The sequence below is a fragment of the Xiphophorus couchianus genome, chromosome 20, assembly GCF_001444195.1.
Source record: "Xiphophorus couchianus chromosome 20, X_couchianus-1.0, whole genome shotgun sequence".
Taxonomy (NCBI): domain Eukaryota; kingdom Metazoa; phylum Chordata; class Actinopteri; order Cyprinodontiformes; family Poeciliidae; genus Xiphophorus; species Xiphophorus couchianus.
Window position 1 is genome coordinate 265,715 of NC_040247.1, and position 18,399 is coordinate 284,113.

Consider the following 18,399-nt stretch of genomic DNA (forward strand, 5'->3'; position numbering starts at 1 on the left):
GGTCCAGTTGCATCAGATTTTAAAGTTGCCTGCAGCCATCTCTTTGTGAATGTGTGGGTTCTCTCTGGGTACTCTAGCTTTAATTTATTTACATGACCTTTATTTAACCAGGAATGTCCCACTGAAATTAAGAACGATTTTTGTAAGGAAGTCCCAGTAAATCTCGGTTTTCCGGCTTTAACCACTTGACCGTTTGGTCAGTTAGCCTCTCCACATTGCCCTAAGTGTGAGTATGGGTGTCTGGTTGTTTGACCTGTGTTGCCCAGTGCCCTTACCAGAAATAATTTAAATGTTCATACGAGCAAATATGTAAAAAAAAAAAAAAAGAAAAAAAAGAAAGCAAAGAAAACACACACACGTACACAAACAGGGTGCCCTAGTTTTTCAGCCATAACTGAAACGACACTTTTAACTTTTCTAAATTGACCACATAGTCTGTGGTAGTACAACCACACATGCACACTGAGGCAATTACTCTGATACTGCAAAGCCAATCCAAAGTGACAGCTTCAGATTGGGTTGTATGGTCGGCCAGTTGGTAGCACAGTTGCTTTGCTTCGAGAAGGTCCTGGGTTCTAACCCCAGCCTGGTGTTTTTCTGCAGGCACTTTGCATCTTCTCCCTGTGATTGATATGCAATATAGAATGAAATTCATATCACAATATACATTGGGATGGGTAACGATAATGATATATATCACAATATCATTTGTATGTAATGTCTGTAACTGTTTTGTTTTATGTTCATTGCCAGGTCTCCCTTAAAAATGTAATTTTAACAGAGACCTGGCAACGATAGGCAGCAGCATAAATCTCAGTGGTGACTTTGGTTAAATCAAAGTTAAATAAATTACATTAACCAGTAAAATGTTTCCCCATCTTAAAAGGAGTGCCATTTAAAAAATATGGCTGGTTCTTATTCTATGCATAATTATCTCCTCCCTCCTGTTTATTCCTCTAGAACATCGACTGTATTGTGTATCTTATATAAATGTCTTCCATTTATTTCATTACACCACCTAATTTTCCATAACTTCTTACTTTCTTTCCAAACTACACTTCAGATATAGATCACTTTACTACTTTTGTAACAGTCTCCAGCCAACCTATCTGCTCTTTCATTACCCAAAACACCTACATGATCAGGAGTGTGTTTTGTTTAGTTCAGAACCTCAGACAAAACATTTTGGTGATTGTTTGGACTTCCATTTTCGGCAGTGCTGATAACGAATCATTACAAACTACTATTTTACTTATACTAATGGTATCCTCCACCCATTCTAAAGCTAAGCCTGCGTCACGCTGCTGAATCAGAACCGCGTCACTATAGAGGAACGTCAATTACGGCCGTCGCCTCCAGGTGAGCGCTGCTGTTACCAGAAGAAAAGGCCCCACGGGTGGGAAAAGTTTCTCAACAACGACAGTAATGTTTCTGGGACAGATCGGGACTCGCAGAAAGCGCCTACAAGTTCGAACAAGACGCGGAGACAGCCGCTGGTGTTGATGATGATGATGATGACAGCTAGAATGACTCCGCTCCCGCTGAGCAGGTCCTGATCTCTGCTGTGTTTATTTCGTAAGTGTGTCTTGTTGCTCCACCTCCCAGCGCCTTGAGCGGAGCCCGCAGTCGAGGCGCACCGAGGAAGCGGCAGACGTGAGGAGAACTGAGCCGAGAACTGAGCTGAGAGATGGCCGAGAATAAAGTGGGTCCGAACCTCCAGGCTGGAGCGGGATTCCTCGCCAAGCGGGTCCAGAAGTCCTTGAACAGAGCACAGGAGAAGGTAAATTGAAACCGGTTACTATTTTTTATTTTTTTGTGTGTGTCTCCATTTATTCTCATAAATATGCGTTAAACTCCGTCATGAAGCAGTTGGCTGGAGGATATCTCTACCAGCCCTGTTGCTGAATCTTGCTGGGATGCAGAACTTTTCTAGAACTGTAGCTCTGGACGGGCCCTCCCAGGCTGGGCATGCAGCAGCTGCTGCCGTTATTTCACTCTAGTTGACTCGGATTAAAACATGCAGGAGCTCATCATGGAGGTTATCTGTTCCTCTTTTCTCTTTTTTCCAGAGAAAAGACCAAACTTAATCTTCTCAGAGTTCAGCTTATGAAAATCCTAACTTGCTCACTTTCAGCTGCTCAACAAGAAAACTGGTTTGCTCTGTTCTGTGTTGTGAAGTTAGAAGCTGTTCCACTGTGCGGACGTACAAAAGTTGCCACTTCCTGTCTGTTCACTTCCTCTTGTTGCTGTCTTTCTCACTCAGTTTGTGGTTGACTGGTTTGATTTTTGGTGCTCCACCTCTATAGAAAAACAACAATGTTGCGTATTATATGTGAGAGGCGTTGGTGAGGGATTATGTGATGTATACATATGTTTCCAGACAGAAAAATGAAATGGGGGGCCAGAGGGGAAATTCCGAAGTTTTGTTTTACATGTTAAGCTGAAAACCATCTGCATTCAATAGAAGGTAAAGGCCACATTTATCTTGTTTGGCTAAGAATTTGCGGCATGTTTGAGTATCGGTGTGTCAGGATAAGCAGGGCTGGACCAGCTTAGCCTATCTACTACCTAATTAATAGCTGGGCTGGAATTTTATATCTGCTGATAAATTAGGTCAATATTTGCCATAAAATAAATATCAGCCATTTGCTACTATTAAAAAAAACAAACAAAACAGACAATATGTGGGCAGCCGCTAAAGGTCAGTATGTGGGGCTCCGCTCTTTGTGTTGCTTTCTGAACAATGAGTTAGGCAGCAGTGGAGACGCCAGGCAGTCGGTTCTGATGGGTCGTCCACAGGTTCCACTGAAATATCCCATTTATTTAGTTTCATATGCGTCCAGACTAAGAACAACAGTTCCAGGCTAAGCATTTTCATCAGGAGCATATAGCAATCTACTGAAAACAGAAATTTAAAAAACAGTTGATAACACGTAGAGACATGTTCTCTGAAGCATTAGAAGAACCTGAATCCTGTTTTCTAAATCCTTAAAAACTGGAAACCAGTAGATGAGCCGGAACTTATCTTCAAAAATGTTGCGTTAAACTTCACAAGTTGGCAAAGACCAGCAATAAAAAAATTATGTGATCTGTTTGATAATGGAAGCTTGAATTTGTCTATTAAATTGCTTTATTAAAGTGTGATTAATTGCAATTGATGAATTAGAGCCCCTAAAATGAACTGGAGTCCCACCTCTACTGCAAATACCTGGAGATTAGACGTTGCTTTCCTAAGAGAAAGCTGCTTCCTTGAACCTCTCAGAAGAATCTCACCTGTTGGAAAAGTTCTTTTTTTCAAGAGTACAAACGCTTTATATCAAAGTTTTATACTGAGATGTAAAATTTGAACTTGCGTAAATGTGCAAGGTTAAGGAAATCCTGATTTAATGACATTGCAATGGTCTAAATAACATTAACCTGACTTTCCTATTTGAAGTGTCTTTGGCTAAAAAGTAAGAAGCTTGTTTTAGGATTTCTGATGCTATATGCCATAATGTACCAAATCTTAACATTATTAGTGAACTTATTGCAAAATCAGAGGCTATAAAAAGTCTTTGCCTCACTGGGCGACTTTAAAGGTTTAAGAATACATACAGTTCTGCACTTTGTCCTGCTTTTCTTCACATTCTAGACAAAATGTTGAATTTGCAGCTGTATAACTCTGTATCACACATTAATCATTTAAATGTCCAATTGTTTCCCAGGTTCTTCAGAAACTGGGTAAAACCATGGAGACCAAAGATGAACAGTTTGAGCTCTGCTTCCAGAACCTCAACAAGCAGCAGGTACTGCCACACCTCCGGCCAATCAGAATCAGCTGCTGCTTCCAGTCTGTTCTAAGAACTAGCTTTAATAGTTCAGCGGCACGTCTCACAGCCTCCTCACAAATAATCTTCTTGCGATTAGCGATCCATGGGGACTAAACAATCAGTGTTTTGTTTCTGATGTTGCAATGGAGCCAACACACAAGTTCACGCAATCAGCTTGGCCTTGATTTGAGGACTTGGAACATATTCTAGGACTTTTTTTCCTTCTCGTCTCATTTTGCTTAGTTTCAGTTCTCTGTAGCAGACATGTGAAGAGGTTACTGTCATTTAGGAAGCAAAAGTTTTTTTTAGTTTTCTGCAAATTCAGACTAATTCTGGAAGAGGAATCTTTCGGTATGTTAGGCAAAAATAATTGAACACCCCACTTATTACTGCAGCCTTGTTTAAGTGGTCTAGCGTTAGCTTTTTAGTTTATGTTAGCCAAATGATTCCTGTCGACACTGAGTGCCAGTAAAGCCTGGCGGGCCACCAGTCTTTACTTCTGCCCCCACCAGGCTGAGCATTGCTTCTTTTTTTTTTAATGTTTGCACTTTTTAAGACGTCATAGTTGGTGTTCAGGTATTAATTTTCCAATCTTTCAATAATAACCATCAAGTGATATTTTCAAATTTGTTGTCAACTTTAAACATTTTTAACCTCTGGTTGAATGAGTGCCGTAGCGCCCAACCACCAGGCTTAGCAAGTTTTCTGGGGGAAACCTTGATGTGATGTGATAAATGTGATCATATTGAGTGGCATTTTTTGTTGAAACAAATGCAAAAAAAAATGCTGTGATCCAGTTTTATTCCAAGACTTTTAGGTTAAGCTGTGCAACTGTATAGTGTTACTGTGAGGGATTAGCAGCACAAAACTTCTGCAACCAAATATTATAATTTATATAGTCATATCAGACAGTTTGTTAGGTACACCTGTTGAATTCATTAAATGACAACAACTCGGTGCGTTCAGGTATCTAGAAGGGGTAATGACAACAGGTTCAAACGGAGCAAGAAAGAACTTAAAGCTGCAGTATGTAGCTTTTATAAAACATGTTTTTTATACATATTTGTTAAAACTGTCACCATGTCATGACAATAAGACATGAGATAGTCTGAGAAATGATCAATCTCCTCCACCTCCTCTCTTGAGCCACTATTGCTGTTTGAAGAAATGCACCACTCTGACCAAGGACAACCAATCAGAGCCAGAAGGAGGGGCTTAGTGCTGTCAATCAACCTTGTGTACCTTGTTCAATGTGTTAATGGCAGAGAAACGACTTACTGCTACAGAAGAACCGTGGCCATGCTAACTAGCTTCAGCATTCATGATAGGCTCTGCTGTCAGGAAGAAGCTGTAGCATGCAAATTAGAGGAGGGGCAGGACGGGATGAACAGGCATGATTGGCAGCACTAACACCCGCCTCCTGGCTCTGACTGGTTGTATCTAGTTAGCACGGGGAGAAGGTAAAGGAGCAAAAGAATTTCACATTTTATCTGTGTCATACCAAACTATCACCACATGGTGACAGTTTTAACAAATGTATAAAAAGAAAAACATTTTTAAAATTACATACTGCAGCTTTAAGGGTTATTGAATGGGACATGGCTGTAGTCAGATGAACTGGTCTAAGTAGCTCATAAACTGCTGGTCTATTGCAGCAGTGAGGCTCCAGGGAGTTTCCTGGACAAACATAAATATTCAGTGAGTAGGAGTAAAATGCCTTGTTGATGTCAGAGAATACACAAAGTGGTCTGAGAAAATATAAAGTCAGCAGTGGGTCAAATAACAACCAAAGTATGCAGAATACCATTTCCTGGAGTAGTCCAACTTCTGCTGGTGTATTGAGTAGTGGTGCTGATCATGTCCGTCCTCTTAGGACCACACCTCTACTCACCATCTGGTGACTTCGTCCAGAAGGATAATACACAATGTCCCAAACCTCAAATCATCTTAAACTGATTTCCTAGACATAACAATGAGTTCAGTGTAGCCCAATGTACTCCATGGTAACCAGATTTCAGCTTAATAGAAGATGTGGTGAAAAAATCTCTAAAGGATTGTTTCCATAAGCTTGCTGCTGAATCTGTTCCCAGTAAGAACTGAGATAGTCCTGAACATAACAATTTGGTCCAGAGGCCAGTATAGTGGCCAGTAACTGTTTAGAATGCGATTTAAGAATCGGCAATTATCAGACAAAATAATTTTTCATAATTGGTCCTAACTAGGGGTGCACTGATAGCAGTTTTCTGGCTGATCGCAGATTACCGATCTTTTAAAAAGCCTAACTTACCGATTCCGATTTTGGCTGATGAAATATTTTTGTCTGAAATGTTGCTCAGTATATCAAGAAAGTTGCTGAATTGGCAACAATGGGGTGACTTTTGTTAACTGTAGATGTGCAGACATGACCTGGTCGGCCAGTTTGTCAGTCAAACCTCTCTCACAGGAGAAAAGAAAAGCACAGTGGTTAATTTTTAGACCTTTGTCGAGGTTGATAACATCGGTGGATAAGATCGGCTTCACATGTAAAAATCGTTCGATCACTGATCTCCCAAAATTAAGAAGGGTGCACCCCCACTCCGAATTCCTATAAAACAAGCTCAACTAATTGAGTTCTAAGTCATTTATTATTATTGTTGTGGGCTGGGCACTATTGTCCCCTGCGACCCAACACTAATTGAGCAGATGTACAAATTGCATGGATGGATGGATGTTGTTTATAATATGACTATTATTAATAATGACTAACATTTAAAAGCAGCGTAGGTAACCTAAATGCAGTTCAATTTGTTTTAATTTCAACTGAATCAAATCAAGTGTTTTAGCATAATTTTCTGAGGTAAACAAAGCAAGTTTAAGTGTATTTTAAGCTCCTGAGGTTATATAGGTTATTCTGTCCTTTGTTGTATTTGCTGTTATTGATTTTCTTGTTTGTATGGCTGCCAATACAATCCTTTAATGTGCATTTTTGATCTGTAATAAAACAATTCACCAAATGTATTGGAATATAAACCTCTGCAGTCCTTTATTTAAAAAAAATCTAAACAAAAAACTGCATTCAAGGCTGCTTGTATTGATTTCTATGGGTAGGTCACCACTCATTATATGGAGGAGACGCTTACTTGTTTTTTATGGGACCTTGAAGCTCTGACATCTGTTCATCTGTGTCTGCTACTCTATTTGAGCTAGTTTAACCATTAGCTTGTTGGCTAATGCTAGCAAAGTGGTCTCTGCTTATACCTGCTGACAAGCTTCACTTTTTTCGCCTTTCTCTTGTTGCTAACTGTTGTGTCGTTTGGTGTATTCTCCAGTTGCCCCTTTTAGCTAGGCTCTTTTGTTAGTACCTCTTTAATTTTTGTATTTCTGAGAGATAACAAGTAAAGGGCTGTTGTAAAGAAAAGTGTCAATGAGCAACAGGAAGGGAGTTCACAGAGTGACTTGCTTGCTGCTTTCACCTCATTATCTCAACTGTTGCAACTATTTAAACGCTAACTGCTATGATTCCCCCTCAACCCAGTGTTTACATCCCTGCTACTGTTTTTTTTTTTTCCATTTCTCATTTCTATGCAGAAACCTACAGTATGTGCACATTGTAAATTATACTGCAAGTTGCTCATTTCTTTAAATCTGATGATGATTTATTCGAAAACTGTACTGTTCTTATATTTTTGTATGTTGGAAATTTGCCCATACTACACAGTCTCTTGTGCTTATTTTTCTATTTATTCAGCTTTGTGTGAATATGCATGCTTGCGATCGTCACTGCCACTGTGCCTCATAACTGCTTAAAAATTTAAAAACAACGGTTTGGAGTGAAAACTGTGGATAAAACAGGAAATGTTATGCCACCTGTTTGGCAATACTTTAGGTATTTGGGGAAAACAATTATCTATCGAGAATTATTGATATCGCTGATATGAAACATTTATACAGCGAAAAGTTTCTGAGTTATATTGTCCAGGATTGGACACCCTGTGACTAGTGTGTTTTCAATAAATGACAAAACCTGTAACAACTGTCTCATTTGTTTGTAGAAAGTTGTGATGTTCATAACAAATACAATAAATATTTCATAAAGTATTTAACAAACTATGTCTCCTACAGTAGCAATTACTTAAAAGTAAATTAATTATTCAGTATAAAGGAGGAATTTGTTTGGTCCTCTTGCATCTTGACAGAACTGACAGAAATCAAACTGCTTAGAGATATAGGAGAATTCATATTTTATGTATCAAAACATTTGTAATTTACGCCATATTTTTAAATCAGATGTAAAAAAAAAAGAGGGTCCCACAGATTCCAGCTCATCCCACATTTAAACTGTATAGGTTGTTTTGTGGACATGACTGGATGCATAGTAATGGTGCCTGTAGGAGAGCTAGCTGCTGCTAGCACGTCACTAGCTACAGCGGCTAGTAGGCGTTGTCCTATCCAGTAATATCGACCACTGCACAAGAATTTTCTACGACGGCTTGCTATGGCCAGTGTAGATAAGGGGAGATGGTAGTAAACCTGGGCAAAAAAAAACAACTCAGAAATTTTCTAGAAAAACTTGGAAAGTCTCAGAGCTCAAAAAGTTGAACATCTGCAAGAAAAAAAACTTTCTGATTAATTTCAGAAAAGTTCTAGGGAAAAATGTGACCTTTTCTGACCTCAAAGTTGAAAATGTTTGACTATTGAAACTTCTAAGTTGTTTTTCTAGAACATTTCTGAGACTAACCTAAAAGTTTCAAAGCTTTTTCTTGCAAGACTAGAGAATTCCAAGTTTTCTTCTAGAAAATGTCTCGAGTTTAATCTAAATGGGTTTTTTTGGCAGAAATTTACTCCTTTTTTTTTTCTATCTACCATATACTCTAATATGCTGTCATAATTTCCCAACATAAAAGATACTTTCTGTTTACTCATGAGGAATAAGCTCCAAAAAGCAACATGCAGCACACTTGAAACATAGTACCAATAATGTGAGGTTGCCAAGGAAACGATGAAGCAAAAGTGTGACTTCGGTTAACTTCTTGGTTTTGTCTGCTTTTCCTCTGGCCACAGGTCGACGGAACCAGGTTGTTTAAAGACGTGAAGGCGTACTATGCGGCAGTGAAAAGTGAGTTTAAACACATTGCATGTGCTGCGTTTAGGCTGGACGTCGGCCCCCAGTAGTGAGGCGAAAAGAGAAGTGAATTTGATCTATTCCTAAATTCTGATGACTTTTGCAATTCTGTCTGCATTGTTGGGCTGCAGGACAGAAAAGCAAAAGCCAACTGTGTTTAAAAAAAAAAAAAGCAAAAAGAAATTCAGCAGAAGCAGCGCTGCATGTATGACTCATCCAGTCAGGAAACAACAAGCTGTTTGACACAATGCCTCCTCAGGGCTCTGTGCAGCTGAAGCTGGTGGAGTAGCGATAAGTTTTATGATGACCTTTCTAAGACCTGCAACGCTTTTCCACAGCTGTGCATGAAACATCCAAGCGACTGTCTCTGACCCTGAGAGACGTGTATGAGTCAGACTGGGACGGCGTGGACGACCTCACCGTTATTACAGAGGTGAGGCTTTTGTTCATTATCATACCTAATGTGAAAATGAAGTGGAATAATGACATATGGTGATTGAAATTTATTCATTAAAAAAAAATTGCATTTGTTCATGGACCTCCTTATTCTGCTACTCCTATATAAAATGATGCAGGGTTTCCCTCGGTGTATTATAAGCCTGGCGGGCCACCAGGTTTTACTTGTGCCTCCACCAGGCTAAGCATTGCTTGTTTATTTAACTCTTTTTTTTTTAAAATGTTTGCATTTTTTAAGACTTTACATTTGGTGTTCAGGTATTAACCTTGCAGTCTTTCAATAACACATAGTTATCAAGTGATACTTTAAAATTTCTTGTCAACTTTAAGCATTTTTTATTTGACGAGGTGTGCATAAGACCGACATGAACACTCCTTCATAGACATTCATAAAGACTATGAAGGAGTCTTTATGAATGTCTGACTGTTGTCTTGATGCGTCATTCGGTAAATAATGACACTTTTAATGCAAAGTTGCTTTAAAAGTTGCATGGAAAATCCATTAAAAGTGCCGACTTTGCATTATTTTGTAAATAATGACACTTTAATGCAAAGTCGGCACTTTTAATGGATTTTCCATGCAACTTTTAAAGCAACTTTGCTTTAGATGACTGCGTGTGGTTTTTAAAACTCGATTGTTTGCAAAAGTTTTGTGTTACTTTATCTTTCTTAAAAAGAAAAAGAGTCATTATTTACTGAATGACAATAGTCATAAACATTCATAAAGACTCCTTCATGTTCATAGCAGGTGTTATGTCATGTTTATGACAGTGTCATGTCTGTCTTATGCTCGTCTAATAAAGTGTTGCCCATTTTTAACTCAAAAACATTTATCTATACGTTTGCTATATTGCAGGTTTTCAGGCTTTAGACAGACTTTTTTTAAAAAATTCAAGATTGTTGTTTCCATTCAATTATTCTTTTAATGTAGTTTTTTGAACTGACTGACTCTCCTCCTGTGCTTCAGAGTGAGGACTTGCTATGGAACGACTTTGAGGAGAAAATAAGTGACCAGCTCGTCCGCACCATGGAGAACTACACCAGCCAGTTTCCTGAGGTCAAGGTAAAGGGAAATAATAATAAAAAAAAACGTTATTTATCCCAAAAGGAAATTAAATGTTATCATTTAAGTTTGCTATAAAAAAAACAAAACAACTTTGCTGTGGGAAGGAATGGCGTTCAGCAGCTGTGTTTCCAGTACAGATGTGCCTGATCTATCTCTCTCAGATTTTCTAGAAACTGTTTGTTTTCTCCACAAATAAGCGAAGCAAAACAGATTCTACGGTTATAAATCTGATGGATATTAATGAATATAAAAATTATCCTAATTTACACATCAAAACATGCGTCTAACATTTTATCCAATTGTTATTAAAAAAAACAACAAATGTTCAACATATCTGCTGTTGGGTGTGCAGATCTGTGTCCTATCACTGTATTGTTTTTTTCCATAATTTTTTGTTAACAGATTGTCTTTTGGAGTCATTGTGATGAGTGGGTTTTTATTTTTTGCTTTTTCAGGACCGGGTTGCGAAGCGGGGACGCAAACTGGTGGACTACGATTCGACTCGTCACCACCTGGAAGCTCTGCAGAGCGCCAAGAAAAAGGACGAAGCCAAAATCACCAAGGTAACATAAATAGGCATGGCGGCTTAAAGCTGGGATTTCACTTTTTTATTTTCCCAACATTCTTTCTAATCCTGCTTATCAGGCAGAGGAGGAGTTCAACAAAGCCCAGAATGTCTTTGAGGAGATAAATAACGAGCTGCGGGAAGAGCTGCCTGTTCTCTACCAGAGGTATCAGCAGCAGAAACTCAACACAGACTCAGATTTTGCTGGAATCTGTGTGGGAAGAAAGAAAACTTTGTTTCATGGACAAAGTTCAAATTTGATCTGGTTTCTCTGTCTGCAGTCGGATCGGCTGCTACGTCACCGTGTTCCAGAACATCTCGAACCTGAGAGATGTCTTCTATAAAGAAATGAGCGTGGTAGGAAATCTCACTGCTGCTGTGTGAACGAAAGACTCCAGAAGGTCCTCCTGTAATCATCTTGAGTTTCTTCTTTTTACAGCTAAACCGGGAACTTTACAATGTGATGAAGAAACTGGAGACTCAGCACTCAGGCAAAAATTTCATCATCAAGGGTTTGAGTAGGTAGGGCAATGCTTTTACATTTGTTTTAATCATGGCTGCTGTGAAGCCCAGAATGAACCAGACTTTGGTTTAACACTAGATGGTCAGACTCCTGGAACAACATCTCAACCATCAGTTCAATCATCACTGAGAGCCAAGTAGACGGCGAGAAGCAAATTGATAATTCCATGATCAAACCTTTTATCAGTTATCGTGGAGAAGCATATTCAGCATCTACTGGGTGGAGCAATAAAAAAAATATTCAGAGAGATTTCAGAGAAATTGGCCACTAAAGAGTACACACGCAAAATGACATCATCATCAACGCTCTCATGGGCTCTCATGGCCCCACCCTTATTCACGCCCACATACTGAGGAACACACTGCCAATGGAGACACAAATGCCAAATGTGGACCTTTGTACCACACAGCATCATTCCATTGGCCGAACTTTGGACACAAAACCGCGTAAAGCTGTTGACTCTTCTTCTTTTAAGTGTCTCACCTTTAAATAATTACATTGCTTTGCTTCTACAAGGCAGAGACTCCTCTCTGAAGAGAGGCTGTCCCTGAACCCACAATGCTTTGGTAATCAGTTAAGAGCTTTGTTTATGGAAAAGATTCTTGCTGTGAAACATGGGAGGGGCTCGGCATGATGCCTGGGTACGCCACAGGCTGGCCTGACTCTGCAGGATACAGCGACTTAGGAAGATTACAAGGGGATTTCTGAAGCATGTTGTAGTGTTTGACTCATAGCTCTGGCTGTTATTCCTAAAGATAATAACCCAAAATATTGCGTAGCAGCTCTTTTCTGACAGTAAAAAGCTGTAATCCAGTTTGGGCTAGGCTTATGTTCAATTTTGCTAAACGTATGGCTGTCATAGAACGAGGCAGATGCTTTGAGAAACACTTTAAGGAAGAAGGTCTTTGTATAACAATTCAATATTTTTTTTAGCACAAATGCTGATTCACTGAAAATGTCAGAGTGCTGAGTACTCACAAATCAAGGTTGTGCTTCATAGCAAGGCTATTCCTCAAAAATGTTATAAAAATGACCAAGACTTCATGATTATTATAGTGCTCACAAAAAGGTCAAATCATCTTTATGCATATTTAATCAACAAAGCCAACATGTAGAAGTGTTTGCACCCTTGTAGTAACAGATGCTTGCAACAATGAATTGTTGCAACCTCAAAGGTTGGAGGCAGTCGCTCTGCAGGTGTAAGGTCAACTGACACCAACCAGGCAGCAGCTCAGCTTGTCTGCACAAATATTTTAGCATCTGAAGCTCTGCTTTTGGAGAGGCTGGACTCCCTTATACACCGAGTTACTCTGGGAAGCATGTTGGGAGTGTGTGGGAGTCCGAGACTGCAGCAGAGTGCCCTTCCATAAACTAATGCCTAACACACAGGTTTGCAAATTGGCACCCCCTAGTGGCCAAATGCGGGTAACAGTATGACATGGTGTGTGAATTTGAACAGTGCACCCGCCACTGTGGTGGGTTGGCATTTTGAACAGGAAATGCCAACCCACCATTGGCATTTTGAACTCCTGTCCAAACTCATATACTTGTGAAAAAGTTTGACTATTTGGGATGGTCCAAGGACTGTCCAGCTGTTGCTCGTTTTGTCTGACCACCCACTGGACATGCCCCACACATGCACTGAGTAAAAAAAAACACAACTCACTGAGTATTGCTCACTGACGGCAAGCTGGATTAAAAATTCCACACAAATATTACTAATATTAAAGAGAAATATTACTTTTGTACAATAAAATGTCAGCAAATGCTCATTTACAGCCGTTAATTCCTCATAGCAACAATATTTGACATGGGGCGTTTATAATTTTGTTCAGTATAATTTGCTTGTACTGGAGGGGTTTGTAATCAAGTGAAATGTTACACACAAAAAAAGAAAAACTGTGGCTGTTGAGACGTCTTAGTGGCTGCTAAGAAAATGTCTCTACCCGCCGCTGCGGCTGCTGGAGGAAATGTTTAATTTCCATCCCTGTTAACACAAAGTCAAAGAACTTTGAGTGAGACTTTAGAAGAGTGAAATTAAAAGTCCTTCACAATTTCTTGTTGTTACATCAACAAAGTTTTTACAAGTTGTTGAATTCTTTGTCTCACTATCCTTAATTTGGCTTGTAAATCACACCGTGTTGTGTGCTAAAGAATCAGTGTGATTTTTGTTTGATGTGCTCACATTTGCCCCTTATTTTCTGAGCCAATACTCTCCTCTTTCTTCTCAAACAGCTCAACTGGCAAGTCAAAGAAAAGAAGGTCCCTGGCCATCTCCAACCCCATCCCCTGCAACACGGCTTTCCCAGCTGACCACGTCTCCATCCACTCCTCCACCCAAAACGGCAAAGAGGCTGTTCCAACTTCCCCCGTCCAACAGACTCAGGGCATTTCTGAAGAAGACACCGCCCCAGAGGAGAGCGGCGCCCCATCCGAAAGCATCACTTCGTCAGACTCGGATCTCAGCTCCAGCGGTGTGAACACACCCAAGAGGCAATCTGTGTGCGACGATGAGAACAGCAGCAAGAGCACACGCAATGAGAGTCCGGAGGACCTGGAGGTGGAGCTCGCCACGAACCAGTCGGATGACTCTGGACTCGGGGTGCCAAAGTCTGAAGTGGCGAATCAGGAACTGTCCAACCCCTCTGAGATGGCGGATGGCGATGATGTGCAGAGTCTCGACCAGGGCGCTGTGGGCACTCCGTCGTCAGAGGAGGCCAAACCCGAACCTCCGCCTGTTCCGGTCCCCCGCCAGTCCTTCCACTCCACAGACCAGCAGCCTCTGCTACCTGCCGAAGGGGAGGACCAGATGGAAACGTCGGACAATCCAGAGACGACAGAGGAGAGGGATGACTTGAGTTCTCAGAATCCACCTGGCTTTCTCTACAAGGTCTACATCACTGCTGTCCAGTAGCAACATAAAATTAATCTTAAGTTACTTTTCTACATGTTCTCCCAAAAAATATCTGAGTCCAAAACCAGACCCATCGTCAAAGAGAAGAGAGAATTCAGATTTTTTTTTTTTTATTAAGAAGTTGCATATACTCTCTATTGGATAGTAAGACGCCCCATAGAGGACCGGAGGCATTCCTTCACAATCAACTCACAAACGCACCATTTTGTATAAAGTCACATTGATAACAAATGTCAATTTAAAATTATACATACACCTTAAAGATCCCCAGTGAAAACGTGTTTATAGGTTCTTAACCGTTTGGAGCAGAAAACGGGTTGAAAGCTGATCTCTTAACTGTGTGTTGATGTTTGTTTGTGTCATATCTTTCATTGGAGACGGGACTGCACAAGAATATGTCCATTTATTAATAATTCCGAGTAACGGACACAACCAAAACAGGAGATAGTATTACCCCATGAAAATAACTCAAAAATAGTTCAAATAATTTCTTACAGAAAGTTTCTGTCATGTTTGTTTTAGAGCAGGAATGGAAAGCCCACGTTTGAACTGCTGTGCTCAAGTTTGTGGTACATTTATCAAAAAAGAGATAAAACTCTATGTAACTCTCTATTGAGATATTAAGAGAAATGGAAACCCTTGCAAAAACTTTATTCCGTAGCAGAAGGACTTTAATAATGCCACATGAACTGACTACCAAATACATTATTGCAAGGGAACCAAAAGATTCCTGTGAAAAGCAAAATGTTCTTGTGTTTATTGAGTTGGAAGTGAAAATTTCTCAGCCACCTTTGAACAAAACAATAAAACTATCTTATTTTCCACCAGGCGGTGGCGACAGAGAGCAATGAATCGTCTGAAGAAGGCCAGCTGCAGTTTGAACAAGGAGACGTCATCCTGGTGCTAGCTGACACCCAAGAGGTTAATCTTTCTCTCTCTCTCTTTCTTTGTGTGTGTGTACGCGTGTGTGTGTGTTCTCAAAGAGCATATCTCGCCTTACATCATGCTGCTGCTCACATTGAGGATGACACCCTTCCTGTAAACTTTTGACCTAACAAGTCATTTCAGACCAAGACATTGTGGAAACTTGTTTTTAGCCTTCAGTTGTAAGCATTCAACTTTTTTTTCCCCCCGCTTTTCATCATATGCCCGTGAGGAGTCTTTGCCATTTTCTCAGAATAATTTTCCCTGCAGATAAAATAAACAAGAAAAAATTGTGTTTAGATCCTAATTATTATTTTACACAATCCAGCTTCTCTGTTTACCATCGTACGTTCAACAGATCCTTGATCAGTTCCTAGTTCCTTTGCCTCATCTACACATTTTGTCATGTTACAGCCACAAACTTGTATTATGTATGAAATTATTTATTTTTTGGAATGTTGTGTGATGGAGCAGTACAAAGTAGTGTGTCATTGTAAAGTGGAATGAAAATCTTCTTTTCCTTTCAGCCTTTCCCCTTAGGGGTCGCCACAGCGAGTCATCTGTCTACATGTAACCATGTCTTGTGCATCTTCTCCTCTTACCCCAACTACCTTCCTGTTCTCTTTCACCCCATCCATAAATCTGCTCTCTGGTCTTCCTCTCTGTCGGTTCCATCCTCAGCATCCTTCACTGATGTATTTCCTCTGTACATGTCCAAACCATCTCAGTCTGTCTTCTCGGACTTTATCTCCAACCTCTGACATGAGCTGTCAGTCAGATGCTGACTGACAGCTCAAGGTTAGAAATGTATCCATTTTTGTCACTCCCAAAGAGAACTTCTTGTCATAAAACTATACTGCCACTCACAGATGCCCATTTCTAACCTCTAACCTTAACAACTCTTTCCCATAACGTCATTGATTGACTCATCAACTTTCTACCTCTGTAGACTTCTCCCTTGTTCTTGAAAATTGGCACCAGCACAATTCTCCTCCATTCTTCAGGCCTCTTCTCTCTCTCTCACTGAACACTAGTCAAAAACTCACTGCTGTCTCTCCTTCCACTCCTCCACAGGTATATCATCTGTACCAACTGCCTTTCTACTCTTCATCCTTTTCCATGTCTCTCTTGCTTCAGCCTTACTAATCTTTACCTCCTGATCTACAGAAGCCACTTCTTCTCCTTTTGGTTCTCTCATTTTCTTCATTTATCAACTTTTTAAAGTACTCCATCCATCTTCCTTTAACACTTTTTGAATGTGTCAGACCAATTTCATCTTGATTCTTAATCCTCTTTACCTGTTGGACATCCTTCCCGTCTCCATCTCTTGCCTTGCCAACCGATATAAATCATCCTTCCTTACTGTCCACCCTGTCAGAGTCGGTGTTTGCTTCCTCTACCTTCATTTTATGCTGTATGTCCCTTTATACTCCTGGTGACTCTCTTCAGTCCTCACATCGTCCCACTTCTTCTTAGTTGCTCTCTTTCTCTGTATTCACACTTCCACTCTTCTGGTTCTGGTTCTGCTCTGCTTCCCCAGAACCAGAACCAAATGAAGAGAAGCATCATTCTATCCGGCTTCTGTCCACCACAAATCTGGAACAAACTTCCAGAAAACTGCAAGTTGCTTTTGATAATTACTTGTAGGATACTGCATGATGATGTAAGTCACTTTGAACTCGCTTGCAGCTGAAATTTGAAACACAAATGAACTCGACTTAAGAGATGAAGGAAGGCAAGAACGGTTTTCTTTTAGAACATGCTCCTGCATTATTACACCATTGCCATTATTCCACTTGAAAATGATCTCAAAGTTTATCGATTATCACAATAACTTCTGGGACAGTTTATCATCCAGCATAATTTATCATGATGGTCGTAGAAGTGGTTGTGAGTGTGTACTGCATGCGCAGTGGGTGTGTGTTCTAAGCTGGGTTTTCCATCTGTGTGTGTCTGGCAGCTGGACGGCCTGCTGATGGGGATCAGGGAGGAGAGCTGGAAGCAGCACCAGGATCTGGACCACCACTCTGGGATCTTCTCAGGAAACCTGGTCGGCCCGCTGCAGGCGGACTGAGGCCGCCGCCACTCTGACCTTTCTCCTTCCTCTGAGCTGATACTGGGTCACACATGATGATGATGATGCAACCTGTGGAACAAACGGGACCCAGCTGACGAACATTACATAAGTGTTTGGAAATGTTCCAGTATTTTCACCTCTTTATGTTTTTACAAGATTTCTACGAGCCACTGTGAAACAATCTTTTCAAGCTGTTTTTAATGTTTTACAACAAAATCAATAAAGTTCTAAATGATGGGGGAAGTTTTTTTTTTTTTTTTTTAAAGTAAGACCTGGGTTAATACACCAATAGATTTATGTGCTGCTATATAAATGGTGGATTTTTACAGACTAACTGAAATTATGTGCACTGTAAACACAAAGACACTTCAGCTCATCAGCATTTGCCAAGGATGTGAAAATATTCCAAAACTCTGGAAACACACCGGGGGGAGCTGAACTATAAAAACTGAACAAAGATTGAGCTAAAAATTTGTTGGTCAAAAAAAGCCAAATTTTGTTGAAAGCAATAAAGAAGGTAAAACATGAGAGCTCTGCATGCATGTCATGTTTGTCTTTGTAAAGACAACCATGTTTAATTTTTCTAAATTATGATAGTTTTGGTTTTCTGATTGTTTTATTACACAAATTTTCAATAAAGTACACAGAAGATTTGGGCTGAAGAGAAAAAAACCATTCAGCCCAGGACACATTTGTAAATAAGATGGTTTTAGTTTGGCTAGAAAAAAGGATCAATTTAAAATAAGTGAACTGAACATTTACAAGTCATAGATAGAATTTTGAAACAAAGCCAACTTGTTCAGTTGTGCTAAACCTGGGGTGCTCAAAGTGTGGCCCGGGGGCCATCTATGGTCCCCTGAAGTATTTCATTCAGCCCCTGACCACCATCCTGGATGGAGCAAAGTTGATTCAGATGGACACTTTATTTTTACCATTTATTTTCAGAGACGAACACCGTAGGCCT

General features: G+C 40.1%; 1 protein-coding gene and 1 long non-coding RNA gene across 2 annotated transcripts; both read left to right on the forward strand.

The window, feature by feature from the left end:
- The first annotated feature begins 1,370 nt into the window (after positions 1–1,370).
- On the forward strand, positions 1,371–17,963 carry bin2b (bridging integrator 2b). The gene is made up of 12 exons (XM_028002259.1): positions 1,371–1,780; positions 3,705–3,785; positions 8,850–8,904; positions 9,249–9,343; positions 10,334–10,429; positions 10,888–10,995; positions 11,078–11,163; positions 11,279–11,354; positions 11,437–11,519; positions 13,756–14,410; positions 15,263–15,355; positions 17,319–17,963. The coding sequence occupies exons 1-12, from the start codon at positions 1,688–1,690 to the stop codon at positions 17,430–17,432; spliced, it is 1,635 nt and encodes a 544-aa protein (XP_027858060.1). The 5' UTR covers positions 1,371–1,687; the 3' UTR covers positions 17,433–17,963.
- On the forward strand, positions 15,363–17,208 carry LOC114135201 (uncharacterized). The gene is made up of 2 exons (XR_003593558.1): positions 15,363–16,089; positions 16,162–17,208. It is a non-coding gene; the product is annotated as an uncharacterized LOC114135201 (long non-coding RNA).
- Positions 17,964–18,399: the final 436 nt, after the last annotated feature.